We start from the raw sequence: 16,309 nt of genomic DNA, 5'->3' as shown, positions 1-16,309 counted from the left end.
TCAGAGATGTGGGCAAACTTTGGAAACTTCTACACTGAGGAAATGTTGCAAGTTGGTAGGAGGAGGAGGTTTTCAAAAGCTGTCTCAATGAAAATGCTGATACCATATGCTTATGTCAAAACTTTAAACATATCGAGTGATCAGTTTGCTTAAAATATATTTTACTATAAATATATTAGAGTCAAGAAAATAACTGCTTCATCAATGCATTATCATAGTTATGTAGATGTGCTTATTTAGAATAAACTAACATAATTTCAGAATAGCCTGTCATTAGCTATTTAAAGCCAGCTATATTGTGGAGCCATAATTTGTATCTGAAACAGCCCATACTTGTGTCCTAAAAAATGTAAAGAGTAGAGAGCTGGGCATTGGACTTCAACTCTGTTATTAATCTCCTCTATTAATAATGTTCCTTGAGATTTACTATGTGCACCGAACAGAGTAAGAAGGAGCGGTCACAATATCCAAATTTCAGTAAGTTAGAGAGAACCAGTTGGGAAATTTTGCAGACATGTGACCCTTGTGGGTCACAAGACAAAGCGTGAGCAACGTTTAGCCTGCCCCATAGCAGTGGCAGCATGTGTTAGCAAGATTTCCTGAGTGAAGTATGAACAAATGCTTTCAAGGGGCTTATCCACTCTCTGCCATCATTCAGTTTTTTGTAAGAAGAAAGATATGCATGGCCATGGATTTCAGCACTTCTCGGCCATTGCCCCAGTTTCTGAAATAAGCAGCATACCTTAAATACTACTATGTAAGGTTGGATCCAAAAAATATGGTTATTATTATGCTGACTTTACATTTATAAAGTGAAGAGCACTACAAGTAACTGTTTCCAGATTCCCCGTTCGCATTTTCAGTCCTTTTTGCAGCTGTCAATTAATAATGAGAACCAGGTTAGGGCAGACACAGTCATACAAAACGATAAAACTGACTACTGGCAGTTGTTTAAAAATGAACACTAGGGAAATTTTGGTGTTTCCCAGTCTTTGCAGGAGGAAGCCAATAAAATCCAAACCTAGTTTGTGAATTTTTTTGTTGCCAGAGTGTAGGTGTTTTGATCGGATTCTCCAAATTACTACACTGGTGGAGGAAGTAGGTGGAGCATTTCTCCTGAGCAGGGAGTGTTCTATACTACCACTAGCACAGCAGAGACAGCTCTGCTGCTTTTTCCATCAGACTCCATTTTTCCTATTTGTGAATGGCAATAATACCTTGGAGTCAGGGAAAGGATAAGGAAAAACAGGTCTCAGCTCTGTCTCCCTATCTGATATTAATTGCTCCAGGTATTGGACAGCTCTAAATAAATGAACTGTCCTGGCTAACTCCAGATCCCACTCCTCAGAGTATCTCGCATTGCTGTGATCTGTAGGTTATGGAAATAGTAAGGAAAGAAGCTCAAACTTATCAGCTTTACTAATTTCAACAGTCTAAAAGCTCCCATTTTCTTTAGTTTCACTTTGCATCTATACTTTGAAGGGGTTCTACTGAAATGTATCTTCTTACCTGATAACAACCTTGTTCTTTGCAGCCATCTTCATCATCTTGAACCCTTTTCTTCAGAGCCTTCGGCATCTTTGTCCCATGACTCTTTTCTCCAGCCAGCACATTCCCGGTTCTTTTAGTTTCTCTCTGTTCTCTGCCAACCACCCGTTCAGGAAACCTGCCTACTGCTGGTTGCAATGTGTGCTGCTCTCCTCTGGTACCTCAGCTGCTGCACTTATTTTCACAAATCCTAGAAGTACACCTTGGACTTCTTGGTTTTGTCACCTGCTTATTTCCATGGCTAGCAAATAAAGAAGCAGCCCCAGACCCTGGCAGGTGAATGACAAAACTGTTTTGAAAAAACTGGCAAGGACCAATATTCTTACTTTGAAATTTTGTTTCTAATTCCACCATTTTCCACAGTTGATGCATCCCATATTCTGGAGGAGTGTGCTGAAAAGCAACAGATTTCTCCTTTTTTTGCCTTCCAGCTTCAGATAAAAATTCTTTCTCCACTGCAAGTCAAGGTAGGAGCTACTATGACATGCTGTACATATTCCTCAAATATTCCCCAAATCCAGCTTATTTTTGACACATTTCCAAGAGGCCCCACAAAAATATAATTAAATCAAGAAACTAATTATTAGAGAAACATGTTGAGGTTTTTGTTTTAATGTTTCATCTTCATTTTACAATAGGAATCTGCAAACTGAGGCATAGGTGTCTGCCTGCTTGTCTGTGGTGGCTAACCCAGGTAACAGTCTGCAAGCTATTTACTTTGGTTGAGTCATATATATATATTAATACATCTATAACATTTGTTTTAAAAACAAACTACTTTTCATGGGCAACGATGTCATTGTGTAGCCTCTTCCTTTTCAATTTAGCAACAGCAATTTTGTAGTCTTGGGGCAAATTAGTACAGTTTCACCAGTTATTTCCTTCCTTCCTGTTCCAACAGCAGTGCAGGCTTTGAAATGACTTCTCAAAAACATCACCCACGGCCGAAATCACCGTCGAGGCCATTTCCATCAGCTGCCCAGCCGGGCAGCAGACACACTCTCTCATGGGGATAAACATCTTTTGCCACCCCGCATCCCTTTTCTCCCTGTGCCCTGGTCCCAGCCACCCGAATTAATTTCGGCTGACCCCAAGGGGCTCATGGCGGGCAGCGGGCCCTGCTCCCGACCCCTCACGGCCATGAGAGCGCAGGTGGCGGAGCCGGGGGCAGCTCCCGCCCCACGGCCACCTCCGGGGGCAGCAGGGCCGGCTACGCCGGGGGTGGCTTCATCCTCCGGGTATGAGCCCGCTCCGGAGCTTCCCGAGCGATCAGCGAAGCCCGGGGGAGCTGCGGCTCTGGAGCAGCGGCTCTGGAGCAGCCGCACGACCGCAGCGGGCGGGAGGGGGGAACCAAAGAGCGGCGGAACGGGCGGGCGGTGCTCGGGGAGCCGCCGGGCGGGCGCGGCTGCCGCTGCCCCAGCCCCAGCCCCAGCCCCAGCCCGAGGCCTAGCCCCGGCATGGCGCCGCTGCGGGTGCTGGAGCTCTACAGCGGCATCGGGGGGATGCACCAGGCCCTCAGAGGTACCGGCGGGTCCGCGGGGCTCGGTGCTGCCTCCATCCCCCACCCTCGGGGGCTCCTTCTCGAGGGGACCCGGGCCTCCGAGGGAGGGCGAATGTGCAGGGTGGGCTGAGGTGGCCGCTCTTCTCCCATAGCCCCTTCCCCAGCCCGGGTGTGGGCACCAGGTACCCAGGGACACGTTGGAATGAAAATGAGGGATCCATGCGCCTTCTCTGGCCCAGGCAGCTGCTTCTGACAAGGCCTTGATTTTGTGTTTGTTAATATGTGCTCTAACACAGACGCGCCCCTGCTGCAAATGTGATCGGGGTCATTGAAGCGCATGGGCTGATAATCTAATTATTCAGGGTGTCCCATAGGCATACACGGGGACTTGGTTTTCCTGCCACGTAGTTAGGTGTATAGCTGATATGTGCTCCGATATGAGCCTGACCATCTGAGGCTGGTATAACATTTTATAAATATGAAAACAGAATATGGAATTTGAAATGGTATCGAGAGTTCACACCAGCCCATGTGCCCAGTGAGTTTTTGATCTGGTACAAGGAACCTTGGAGCTTGATTTGCTGAATTGTTAAAGCATGACCTGGGTGACCTTCAGAAAGTCCTGTAGACTCTGTGACTTGGCTTCCCTAAATTGAGGCAGTGCTATTGATTTCCTTTGTAAAGTACCCTGGGCCTTATTACTTGGAAGTCCAGGCTTCAACACACATTAGTATAATTTATGAGAATCACAATAATAATTTTAACTAGGTGCAATCCTTAAAATCCTTCAGCCTTTGGAAACATCAGCAGGCCTTATATTTTACTCTACATAAGAGAGTATTGTCATAAAAATAACAGGTAGAAACTCACCTTATCCTGTTATTTTTCCAGGGAGCTATGTAATATTACAAGTTTATGCTTACAGAGTGGAATCCATTTAGCATCATTTATTTGCTTAAAACATACAATTGTAAGTGTGGCATTTTTTCTACTATCCTATTTTTGCTTGAATGTGTATATATGTTTTATACATAAATATATAAAATATATATTTATAATATATAAAAGCACACAACAAAATAGCTTCATACATTGTTCTTAACCACCTGTTTTAAGGATGCATTTTGCTTATTTCCGGAGACATTCTTAGAATATTAAGAGGAAAGTTTATCTTTGTATGGAATTGCAGATTTTGGAGGTTTTGTAGAATTAAAAGAGTGAGTTATGCCTTGTATATAGTGTGCATAGCTGTAGTGATAACACGTTGCTTTTCTGGTAGCTGTATTTCTGAAGTGATGGGGAGCTATTTGTGTGTTGTAGACAATTTCCATATTTCCACAGACAGTGGACTGTTTCCTGAAACTTAGCCTACAGCATGGTCCTTCACTCTTCATTGAATTATCTAGCAATGTTCTTGACGTAATTATAGATGTCTTGAGGCTGTTCAGTAGTGTGCTGCAATTGATAATAAATTGTAATGCTAGATGTGATACCCCGTGGATTTCCACCTAAGAAAACACCATTTGCAACTCGGTAAATACTTAGAAGCATGGGAATGTTGAGAATGCAGCATTAGATTGTCAGAATATTGTAAACTTTTTTCCGAAAGATATGTGGAATTGGTGAACCCCCAGTGGATAATTGCTACACAAGGCTTGAAATCATGTCACCTATATTGTGTAGTTTGGACACAAGGCTGAAGGAATTAAGCAGACTCCTTGTATTATTTCTTGAAAAGGTAAATTTATTTCCAAGTTTACTGTTTCTGAACTCGCTAAACACACCTGCTTCAGTGTCAGTGTATGTTGTAATTTCTGTTCTTCTGGGTTTACATTTGACTGAAGAAATTGCATATGTATGAATAGTGAGACTGAGATTTTTCTGTAGTGGTATCAGCCAAAGAACATGAAAGGACTGTGTGTAAGACAACATTTAAATTATTATTTGTGTAAATGACCCTAAACAGTACTAAATAGTTAATTGCCAATTGAAATTAGTGAAACGAATGGACACAACGTTATTTGCTTTGCAGTTGGTATAATATTTTTCAATCTGAGGTCTTATTTTTGTGGGAAGCACATGAGAACTTAGCCCATAAGGATTGTGTTGTCTTAGAAAAGATCCAAACCATACAATTCTAGATGAAAATATTGTTTAGAGTGCTGTTAAAAATAATAGTCAGGCAATTTGAATAAAAAAGGTTCTACGGAATTTGCACTGAATTACTTATTAAATGACAGGTTATTATATAGAACTGGGTTTGATGAATTAGATTTCATTTGGTGGTATAGATATACTGGGACATTTTGATAATTTCTGCTGGTTTTTTAAGTCCCTCAGACATCTGGATTCAATTTTCTTACACAGTTTATAAAGAAACCAAGTAAAGGCAATGGGCATTATGTGTTTGCTTTTACGTGCAAGTCAAACAGAAAAAAGTGGATGTTCTTCTCTAAGTGCTTTAATAATAGGGCTTCTTATATGTTTTAGGCCTATATGTGTACATGAAACCATGCTATTTAAAAAGGTCTCTGATCTGGTTTTTTTGGCTATCATTTAGCAAATGGCAGATTGTTCAGCATCTTCCATTTAAATCAAGCATGGAAATGTTAGAAGGGTTGTGAGTTTTTCCCATATAAATATGAAGCCTGAAAGAAAGGCCTCCATTTTGCCAGTGCTTTCATAAGCCAGGCACACAAGGGATGAAGACTATGTATAATAATGTATTTTCTTGGTATGGTTTCTAGTGAATCTATACAGCCAAGAAAAATAATAGGAAAGTGTAGAAAGCAAAAAGAGCGTGGAATATTTCAGTGGCAGCACACCAGGAAATTTCCTTGTTCCACAAAAGGGATTCTGCAGCCCTGGCAAGCAGTAGCTCAGTGCTGGTTCCTGGCCATGTTATGTGGCCAGTTATGGCTAGCAGAGCTGGTCCAACTGTCTACTTTTCTGTGCAACTGCCAGTGTTTTCAGCTGGCAAATAGGTGTTTTTCAGGAAATCTGATGCTGCCTTTTCTACCTTGATGCCCATTTTGGCTGTGGTCTTCCATAAACTTAATTTTAGGATGACATATGCTTGAGCTTGCAGGATGGGGATGTTCATTGTTTCGGCAACTGTCATTAAAGTAGAATATAATTGGCACCAAATAATATGCATTTGGTTTTGAGATTCTACAGTAAGAAATAATTGAATTTTCACATATTCTTGGAATTTTATCTATCAGGAGTACACAGTCTTGTAAGTGTCTTGTGTTTATCCATCAAGAGTACACAGAAGTTATGAGTACATAGTTTCATAGTTAAATCAGGTTCTTTCTGACAGAAGGCAGTTTCTGAAATTCAGTCCAAAGCTGAAAAAGAAAAATCTTGGGGATTGTCTAGCTTGTGTTGGCACTTTAGCTGTAGATAGTTCAGCATATGCAGAATTTCTTGGTTTAGGTTTTGAATGCAACACCAAAGACCTGTGAAAAAATACAATTTAGAAAGTTGGGCTTGATTAAAGTTAGAAGTCAGTGAGTGTGTTTGCATTCACACTCTTGAAAGATTGAGGCAGCAGGGAGATGGAAGTGCATTTCTTCCTTCTTCCCACCGTGTACTGCAAAACTTATGGGATTTGTAAATGTTGATATTTAAATCATATATGTGTAAACATATGTTATTTTTTCATGTGTATGAGTGAATTTATTCTTTATACATAAAGTGCAGAGTTTCTGAAGTGAAAAATAATGCTTTATTTTTAGAAAATCTATGGCTATAAATTCATTTCCTTAGCAACTTTCCATCAAACAAACAGCCCGGTCCTCCTCATTCCCAACAAAAACAAACCTAAATTAGCTTAATAATTGAGGCAGTTTTCCCATGAAAAACGGGTTCCACATCTCTGCCACAAGCATTTGTAATCTGCCAGGTCACTGAAAAAAGTCTGCTTAAAGAACATATTTGGTGATATTTTTCCTCTGAAATTGTTACATTTCAATTTTATAGAGTAAGAATTTGGGTCTCTTGTACTCTGTCATGGCTGTTTATTCACTTTATTTGGTTGTCTCTGTGAATTGCACAGTATAATAAACTGGTGTGTGTAATTACATTGAGCATAGCTATCCCACCAGGAGAGGCAAAGGAGACAAAACTGGCAAGCAGCTTTAGGATTCAGCACAAAGTGAAACAAAAATATTGCTGGTTTGAGCAAGTTTTTACACCTAAACTCATTTTGATTTAATGCTTCTTCAAAATATAGCCCTTTGTAGCACAGGATGGTGCCAGTCGTGCTTTTATGTAAGTTTATATGGCTGAACATGAACAAATCCTGTACAAATAGAGCAGGAGAAAAAAGTTGCTAAGTATCCTGCAGGAAGTAAGTATCGAGTTTACTGACAGTCCTGTTGACTGTAGCCATGGGCAGTTCAGCCTAAGTCATGTCAGCCAAGAGCTGACCACTGAGAAATGAAATCTTTGCTCTCTATTTTAGAATAGAGAACTGACAGAACATGTGACTAATCTTCCCCTTTCCATCTGTTTCCATATACCTGTTAGAAGATAATTGTTCCGGCTCTGATTTTCCATTATGCTGAAATCCACCAGGCTGCCCTTGCTGTAACACAATGTATTCCGTGTGTTGTCTTGATATTGATGACTCTTGTTACAAAAATACAGTGGTGAATATAAACAGATCTATGTTAATTTTAAGGTCTGCTGGAAACACATGACAAAGGGATCAAATCTGGAGAGAAAAAGGGCAGATATTTTAATATCAGAAATTTTATTTTTGGCATTTGAAAATGACACCCTTGAGTTGTTTTTTCCAAATCAGAAGCTAATGCATCCTCTCTTCCTCTGTTCCAAATGCCACACCTTCCAATCATTACGGCAGTGTCCCTTTCACTCAGGAGTCTGATATGGCTTGTAAGCATTGTGTATACAACAAAGTAGAGAACTGAGACCCAAAGTTTGATTGCTGCCTCTTTAGGCAATTTAAATAACAGTTAAAAAGTTTCTGCTGTGTGTGTCCTAGAGGTTTTAAGTGCAAAACCAGTACTTTACTAATTGTATGATAAAAATTTGATTTCACCTGCTTTCAGCCAAGAGAGAATACTGCAATCTAGTCTGCCTAAAAATAAGACATAACACCTCCCTCTGTAACTTCCCCATCATATCCGTGGCTTCTGTTTGAGCTACAAATTGTTCAGAAATGTGAAGTCTCAGTTCAGAAACTGTGGAGTTGAGGAATCTTGTAAATCAAATATTCCAGCAGTCTCTTAGTTTCACTTAGGAAATGTGTACTATTTTTTCATTAGTCTGAATAAAATGTTACTGTTTTCTGCATAGTTACAATTCTCTTAAGTGGCTGTGTTTTGAAAATTGGATGTACTTGTTTGGGAGGGGAAAAAAGTCTTCAGAGCTGTATTTCTTTATTGAAGTTCTGCTATGTATTTTGGGGAGTTGATCTAACATCTCACCAAGTCAGCAATTCCTGAGTTGGTTTTGTGTCTTTTGTCAGTGGGGATAGTTAAACACAGTCATGATTCTGTTTTTCTTAGATTCTGCTTTCAGGCTTTTTTTATTATACATTCCTTACAGTAATTTTCAAGCAGTAAATATAATTGCTGTAGCAAAGCAGAATATCACAGTTTTAATAGAAGTTATTTAAATTTCAGAAGTTCTTTAAAAATGTTGTATTCTCACATTGTTTGAAATTTACACAAGCTTTTCTTTGTTGGGTTGGATGTGTGAGATCTGCTTGTCTGCTCGAGCTCCTTCATGCGTTTCCAGGGTATTTCCACACAAATAGGCTTAATCAGCTTTTAGAGGGAGTTTGTTCTGTAACAGGGACTCCCAAGTGAGCCACACCTTTTAAGTCAAAAGAAAGAGAAGCTTTGAAAAAATTATCAGGTCTTTGAATTGGAAAGAGAGGATGTCTTTGGAATAGTTTAGGAAAAGTTCCTGTCCTTTTTCCATGCTGGTTCACATCTCTAGTTTAGACTGAACATTGTATTGCAAGGGGATTCAGTAAATTACTATTAGCTATTTGCTCTCTTCCAGTGCTCTCTTCACAGGCTTTTGGACTTGTAAAGTCCCTTGATGCAAATCCCCAGTACCTCTTTTTTCTTGTATGTAGGCAGGGAGAGATTGGATTGGTGGCAGTAATAAAGATGAGGGTCTCAGTCATGAGTTGTGGGAGAAAGCACACAGCTTGCCTTCCCAGTTGTCCTTTTTGAACTGTATATTGATTTAGATAATAACTGAGGTTCTTGATTTTTTTTAATTTTATGTTTCTTCTAGAGTGCTTGGAAAATGCAGTTAGGGTCAACTTGTCAGGACAATATGTTTTAAGAATTGAAAGAATAAATTGAGAAAAGCAGTCTCTTAAATTGTATTTGAAGTTTGTTCCTGTTACTCAGATGTTACAGCTTTGTTTTAGGAAGATGATGAAAATGTTGGTTCTTGAATATGTTTGTAAATTGAGACAATCAACCAGCTTCTTTTCACGCTAGGTGTCAGTGTTAACATACCTGTGCTGTAATCTCAGGTGTAGTCATTCCGGTGTCCTTGTTGGTACACCTGTGTTTAATTCTCAGTTACAACTTATGGTCAAAAGGTCAAGACAGTAATGTCAAGTAATGATTTGTATGTTGACCCTTAATGGTCTGTAAATATTTATCTTGTGAAAACCCTTATCTTTTTGCCCTCTATCACACCAAATAAATCCAGAAGAATCAGCTTTGTCTGTGTTGAAGCATCTGCTACAAGCTTTCCACTACCCAGATTTCTCTTTCATCTTAGTTTTGAACAACATGGCCTTGAAAACCTGAAAGATAGTAGACAGATAATAATTGCATCATTCAAATTTAGGTCCACTGGGGTCATCAGTTTGGTTTTCATCCTCTCAAACTGTAAATAATTAGCTGACTAGCAGTAATTCATGAGCTGTCTCATAAGGTCATTTGTTAATGTGTTACTTGAGCATATTGTGAGACTATTCAAAGGCATGTGGCTATTTGCCTTCTTTCTTTTGGTTTACGAAATTTTTTTTAAATTGCTTGTGTTTCATCTGGGGCTTTGTAATGCTGACCATAATATAAATATCCTGGTGGTTGAAACTGATCTTGTGTATGAGGAAGTAGAGTCACTGCTTTCTGCCTGCGGCTGTAACAGTGACCACAGCCCATCTTCCTGGATAAAAAGCCTCAGTGAAGGTATTGTGGTTAGTAATAATAAATAGTGTGACACGATGAGCAGTGGAATAAACACTGTTCTTTTTATCTCTTTGGCTTCTGTAGAATCTGTTATTCTGTTCTGTTACTCTATAAATTAAACTATTGGTTATTTACATTCTTTTTAGTGTATTTTTCTTTCAGGGTTTAGCTGTCAGTAGATTTGGTACACTGTCCTCTCATCTTTTCAATAACACCTCTAAGTGTCCAGAAGCAATTCCTTCAATATCAAGAGAGGAGGAGCTCCCAAATTTGTTATTTTGGAGACCTTGAACTAAAAGGAGGCAGCAGTTGGGTTTGAGGCCTAAGGTTTTGCTGAAATATAAGCACAGATGTTTTTCAGGCAACTTAAAAGGTTTATTGAAAGAGTACGTGTACCTCAAACGTATTTATTGGTGTCGTTTTTTCATAATGGGAAGTAGTATACTTCTAAAATGACACGTTTAGTTCCTGTGAGAGGCTCAGGCAGTGGTGGGGGTGCTCGGCAGGTCGGCTTGGGCTGCGTTGCTGTAGCTGAGGAACTCGTTGGCCACAGAGACCAGCAGAGCGCAGGTGAGAATGTTGTAGAGATGCACCCTGTTTGGAGTTTATGTATGTACTAATTAACGTTTTTGGATATATAACAAAGGGAAGTATTGCCCATATGATTAGAAAAACAGTGTATTTTTTGCAAAGTTTCGGAGGCAACACAGCAGAGTTTGATTATGTAATTTGCCTTTTGTTTTTGTGCATAGCTGTAACACAACAAACACATTTTTCCAGGAGTAGTAAAGAGGAGCTACAGTTTTGGGGTTTTTTTGTTGTTTTTTTTTAAATTTTAGAAAGCTGCACGGATGCAGAAGTTGTTGCTGCTGTTGATGTGAACACTCTTGCCAATGATGTTTATAAGCACAACTTTCCCAGCACGCCATTATGGGCAAAGACTATTGAGGTGAGTAATTAATGTTTTTTTTTACTGTAGTCTGGCATTTGGAGGCGTAACTTGTCTTCACTATCCTTATTAATAACAAGAGAAACAAAAATATTTGTGTTGTTATGAATAAAGAAGCATTACAGTAACTGATTACTTGTGGTTGCTTGTTGAAGTTAGAGGGATATTCACACTGCAGTCTTTTCCTTGAAGTCTTCACTGCTGCATCAAGAAAGGTTACATAAATGTCAAGAGGAACGCTTACCAGTAATAAAGGAATGTCAAAAATCGTATTTTTAGATTAAAAAAAATATTTTCATGTACTTTGAAAGAATTTGATTAAATTATTTGGAGGCATGCCTTTGTTTTGTAGTTATAGTTGAGCTCAGGAAAACACAAGAGAATATATTGGATTTTTTTTTAATGGACTCAATAGATCAAATGTTTTAGGAATTCTGTCCCTTTCCAAATTATTTGAAGAAGAAGTAGGTAAAACTGGATTCTGTTTAAATAAATGAGGGGCAAACTAGGCATGTAATTTTTTCTGGATTTAATTAGAAATTACTGTATACTTCTTAACCTTCTTTTACAGCTTTACAACGTGACAGTAAAAGAAAGATACTGTGTCTGTTTTAAGACACCAGCTTAACTAAGAGTTAAGTAGGTGGCTAAAGGTTAAATGCTTATTCAGCACCCAATAATAACAGGCTAAACGATAGTTTACAGTTTTATAATGGAAAAAGAAGAAGAATGCTTACCTGTGTCTGCTTATAGTAGACAAGAGTGGATTATTATAGTCAGTAAGACCTTCTTCAAATTTATTGGAAAAAATATCAGTTTTTGTCTAGTTTCTGAGGGTAGTTATGGCATATTTGGTATATAGATATCCTCAAAATATGTAAGGCAGCGATTTCTTTGTCCAGTTCTTAGTTACTTGATAATTTTCCTTCTTCTGTCCTTCTAGCCCCTTAATATATTGTCCTTTTAGTGTTGGTTAAAATTTAGTCTAGAGAAACTTCTACCTGTGTAGTTAATTCATACCACAGACCTAATACTTTCTTTTCTGAAGAGAAATATTTTTGCAGAGTACACCTTTCAGCCATTGTGATATCTTTAAGGAATTTTTACCATGCAAAAACTAAAATGAAGTTAACTGTATAGGATGCATTGCTACTGAGCTCCTAAGAGTTAAACCCCATAGTTTGGACCTGTAAAAATTGTCTTGTTCACACTTGAGCTACTTTGTTTTTCAGTTATTTTTTCTTTTGAGAAGATCTGATATTTTTTCACATATTTTGAATATGTGAACACTTGTTTTGATGTACAAAGACTTCATATCTGAATAATGATACTTTATTTGGGGAGAAATAACAGGTCAGTTTTTACTGATAGAACTCCTACACACCTCTTCTGAAAGAATGAGTAGATAAAACCTTCAAGATCATGTATAGATGCTAACATTGTTAGTGTTTTGTTTTGTATTCAAAGCAATGAATGGATATTTGCATTGTATGGTTTGCCAAGGTAGAAAAGATTTAAAAATTATTAGGTCAAATGGGAGATTAGGTAGTTTTTTGCTAGATGAAGCACATAGTGGAAGTAAGCAGGGTAGTTTGATCTGAAAGATGACTTACGAGTTTCATACAGTTTTGAACACTCAACATGCTTCTATTTTTTTTCCTTTTTCAGGGCATAACACTGAAAGAATTTGACAGATTATCTTTTGATATGATTTTGATGAGTCCTCCTTGTCAGCCATTTACAAGGTAGATATAGCACACTTGGAAAAAAAGTGCAGTTATTGCAATATATAATGTCAAAGGAGTTAACAAAATAGAGTGAGATGGGACAGCTAACAGCTGTGGGTTCAAAATATGGTTTAAATTTAGGAATTAAAATATTAGGTTGAGAAAGGAACTTGCTAAATAACTATTTATTTCTGTAAGAACATAATATAAGTTGTAACAAGTTGCCTCCATTGCTTTTATTTGATATCCTGTCTCCTTTAGAGAGGGCTGTATTAGTTTTCAAGGGTGACACTATGTGTGGTTTATCTGTGTATCTTCCTGAGCAAAAATGTTGTAGCTCTGTTCACCATGATGTTTACTGAAGAAATGCTGCAAGTAGCATCTTATTATTGATCACATTTCTTGTAATATGTAGATGTTAATTCAGTTTAAATTATGTAAGCTTCTTACAGCACCTATTTTGTGTACTGTACAGTTCCTCTAATAGTGCAATTTGAAGATTTTGCTGTTTAGGAGTGCTGACTCTCCTTTTAGGTATCAATCTAATATTTTCCTGGGGCAAATCCAGGAGAAGGATTGGAATTCCTCGGTTCTGCCTGAGATTTAGGAGTGTAATCTGTTTTTATTTGTGCTTTGAAAATTGCACGTGCACACAAATAGTTTATTCTAAGGAATATTTCTGTTTTAGCCAAGACCAGAAGGATAATGGCTTGGAAATGATTTTGTGGATGATATAGAGAAATATGTTGCTGATTAAGAACTGAGTTTACTGAGGTGTTATTTGTCCTATTAGTTTGTAATTCTCATCGTTTGTCAGCAGTGACCAGTGGAGATAAGATTCTGGTAAGCACACTCATGCAATGTAGTAGCTTCATGGAAAAGATGGTGATGAAACTGCTTATGTAAGAAAGTATATCTCAGAGAATGCTCTAAGATTGAAAAGAAATCCTTCTAAAGTGGTGCTGATCTATAAAAATTTATTAGTGCAAACCTATGATGCATATAGGAATCATTTCTTCAGATTTTTTTATAATATGGTGAAAACCAAAATCTGTGTGTGACTGATTAACTTAGAGACATGCTAAAGCTCTTCTACAAAGGTTTTATTCTTTTTTTAAGAGCTAATACAAGTATAAACTAGGGAAGGGCAGGTCTGGAATCGTTATCATTTTTGTAGCCTACATAATCTGTCTAGTTTAATGTTAGATTATTGGTTACAAAGTTATTCACATGGAGCTCAATCCTGAAAAACGGTGAGCACTCAGGCTTTAATTCATAGACATAATTTAATATATTCAGTGCAAAATGGCAGGGTATTCCCAGAAACCCAGTGGGGGTTTTTTGTTCTTTCAGAGCCAAGTATGTTCAAAGGGTTTGCTGGACAAGACCAGAATGCTAAACACTTTGCAGACTGAGGAGTGGATTTCATTACTGAGTGCTTCAATTTGAACTTCTCTGTGAGCTGATGGATTCCAGGGCAGGCTTTCTTTCCTTAGAGCATCTTTTAGGACACTGCCCCGGTGAGCACATCCTCATGTCTGCACATGATGCTTTTGCAGAATCCCCTTTTGAAACTCAAAACAAAAAGTGTCAGCATTCTGTCTCAGATGTCAGTCTGCTCCAAGTAATATACAGGTGTTTCTTTATTCTCTCTTAGAATTGGCCTGCAAGGTGATGTATCAGATCCACGGACAAAGAGCTTTCTCTATATCCTTGATATTCTACCAAGGTATAAATGAACTTCTGCTCTATTCAAAAGCCTTAGTTGTAACTAAGTAGATCTATATATCTATATATCAGTGAGACAGGCCATCTGTAATATTTAACAGGGACACTACTAGTACTGTGTTGTATTCCTTGTTTTCACATGATCATATGTAACTTAAAAATAGTTGTGTTTCACTAATGCCATAATCACCTCATAGTTGCTGTATATGTTTTCATTGTCTGGTTTACTTTTTATTGTGTGTCTGTTTAAAGTGTGGCTATATCATAAATGTAAATATTGAGCTCTTTTCAGATCATCGTCAAATTTGTGTTGATTTTATGTAGAAGCAGGAGTAGGTAATATCATCATCATCATCATCATCATCATCATCATGGCTGGGCTTCGCAAGTGAAGATTTGGGAAGGGCTCTACCCACGTTACAAGCGCGCTGGTGGCTAAAAAGGCCAATAGGAGACAGGCATGTCCAGTTGCCAAATGCACAGCAGAAAGACTCCTTAGGTGGTAGATTCTGCAAGGCACGATTCTTTCTGCGTTGTCTTTTCTCCTCAAGGGTGATCCTGCGTGCTTTCTCAAAGGCATCCGCAGCGTTATAGATGGTGTGTCTCCAGGTCTCCCAATTGGAGGCCAGAGTAGACCAGTTATGTTGATCAATATGGCCAAGGCTGAGATGTTGTTTCAGGGAGTCCTTGTATCTTCTCTTCGGGGCTCCTCTCATGCGGCAGCCAATGGCAAGTTCACCATAAAGCATGATATAATAGTTTGCCAATTGGCCTCAAGGAAACATGAAAATTGTTTGAAATACCAGATTAAAAAAGTTTAGATTCAACATTTAGTCATCTTTTGAAGAGGCAACATTTATTTGAAAGTTTGTTTAAATATGTTCCTGACTGCACAATGTGATGCATCTTCCACCCCCTCCCATTCTTTCCTAAAGTCTCTGTTCTATGTTTTTGGTGATGCTTCTAGATACTGTGGAGCAGATTGTGTATTTTTGGTTTGTAGTACAAGCTCTTGTTTTGAGTAGTAATACTAAAGAATTCAGATAGTACTGCACTGTCTGAACCATGACCTTGTCTTTGTATTTATCTGTCATGTTGTGTCTGGTCAGATCCCAGTTCCTAATAAAATAGCCATAATTATTTGTATAACATATGCCTTAAATTCTGAAACAGTAAATGCAAGCAAAGTGTTTTTTGCTGATCTTCTTATTGAGACTGTTAAAAAATCAGCTGCATGTAATGCATGTAGTCTTTTTTGGGAAGAGATGCATAACACAGTAAGAACTCTTCCTGGGGAAAGAGAGCAGGCAGTTGTTTAGAGATTATCCAGCAGAAATCAGTGCTTCTGGATTGAAATGTCTAGTGGGCACCAATTGTCAGGAGCCTGAGGATTTGCATCAGTTACAGTCCACCAGACACTTACCATTCCTGGCAGTCCTGCTTCTACTGGGACAGCTGTTCTCTGTATATTCCTCTATTGGTTAATCTTGTTCTCAGGATTGGAGGAGGACAAAGGGATGTTTGCTCTCTCTTTTTCTTTTTCTTTTTCTTTTTTTTTCGTGAGCGCTTTCAACACAGAAGGAAACCAGTACCAAACAACGTTTCTTTCAAACTGCTATTAACACTGGGAAAAAAGGGTCTTCTTCCTTCACCCAGAAACTTT

The 16,309-nt window shown here is 38.4% G+C and overlaps 1 protein-coding gene across 10 annotated transcripts in view; it reads left to right on the top strand.

The window, feature by feature from the left end:
- The first annotated feature begins 2,950 nt into the window (after positions 1-2,950).
- The window catches only part of TRDMT1 (tRNA aspartic acid methyltransferase 1), a 29,885-nt gene continuing 16,526 nt past the window's right edge, over positions 2,951-16,309 (top strand). Inside the window, exons 1-4 of one of the 10 annotated variants that reach the window (XM_017817264.1) lie at positions 2,957-3,069; positions 11,082-11,191; positions 12,860-12,936; positions 14,576-14,647. In XM_017817264.1, coding sequence (XP_017672753.1) covers positions 3,006-3,069; positions 11,082-11,191; positions 12,860-12,936; positions 14,576-14,647 — 323 coding nt within the window. In that variant the 5' untranslated portion in view covers positions 2,957-3,005. Of the gene's footprint in view, positions 3,070-4,244; positions 4,267-10,022; positions 10,243-10,610; positions 10,813-11,081; positions 11,192-12,859; positions 12,937-14,575; positions 14,648-16,309 lie in introns of those variants that run through there. The other 9 variants (XM_017817265.1, XR_001875186.1, XM_017817261.1 and 6 more) reach the window with 9 other exon arrangements.

The sequence above is a fragment of the Lepidothrix coronata genome, unplaced genomic scaffold (genome assembly GCF_001604755.1).
Source record: "Lepidothrix coronata isolate B3197 unplaced genomic scaffold, Lepidothrix_coronata-1.0 Scaffold59, whole genome shotgun sequence".
Classification (NCBI taxonomy): domain Eukaryota; kingdom Metazoa; phylum Chordata; class Aves; order Passeriformes; family Pipridae; genus Lepidothrix; species Lepidothrix coronata.
This window is presented reverse-complemented; position numbering and strand designations above follow the sequence as displayed.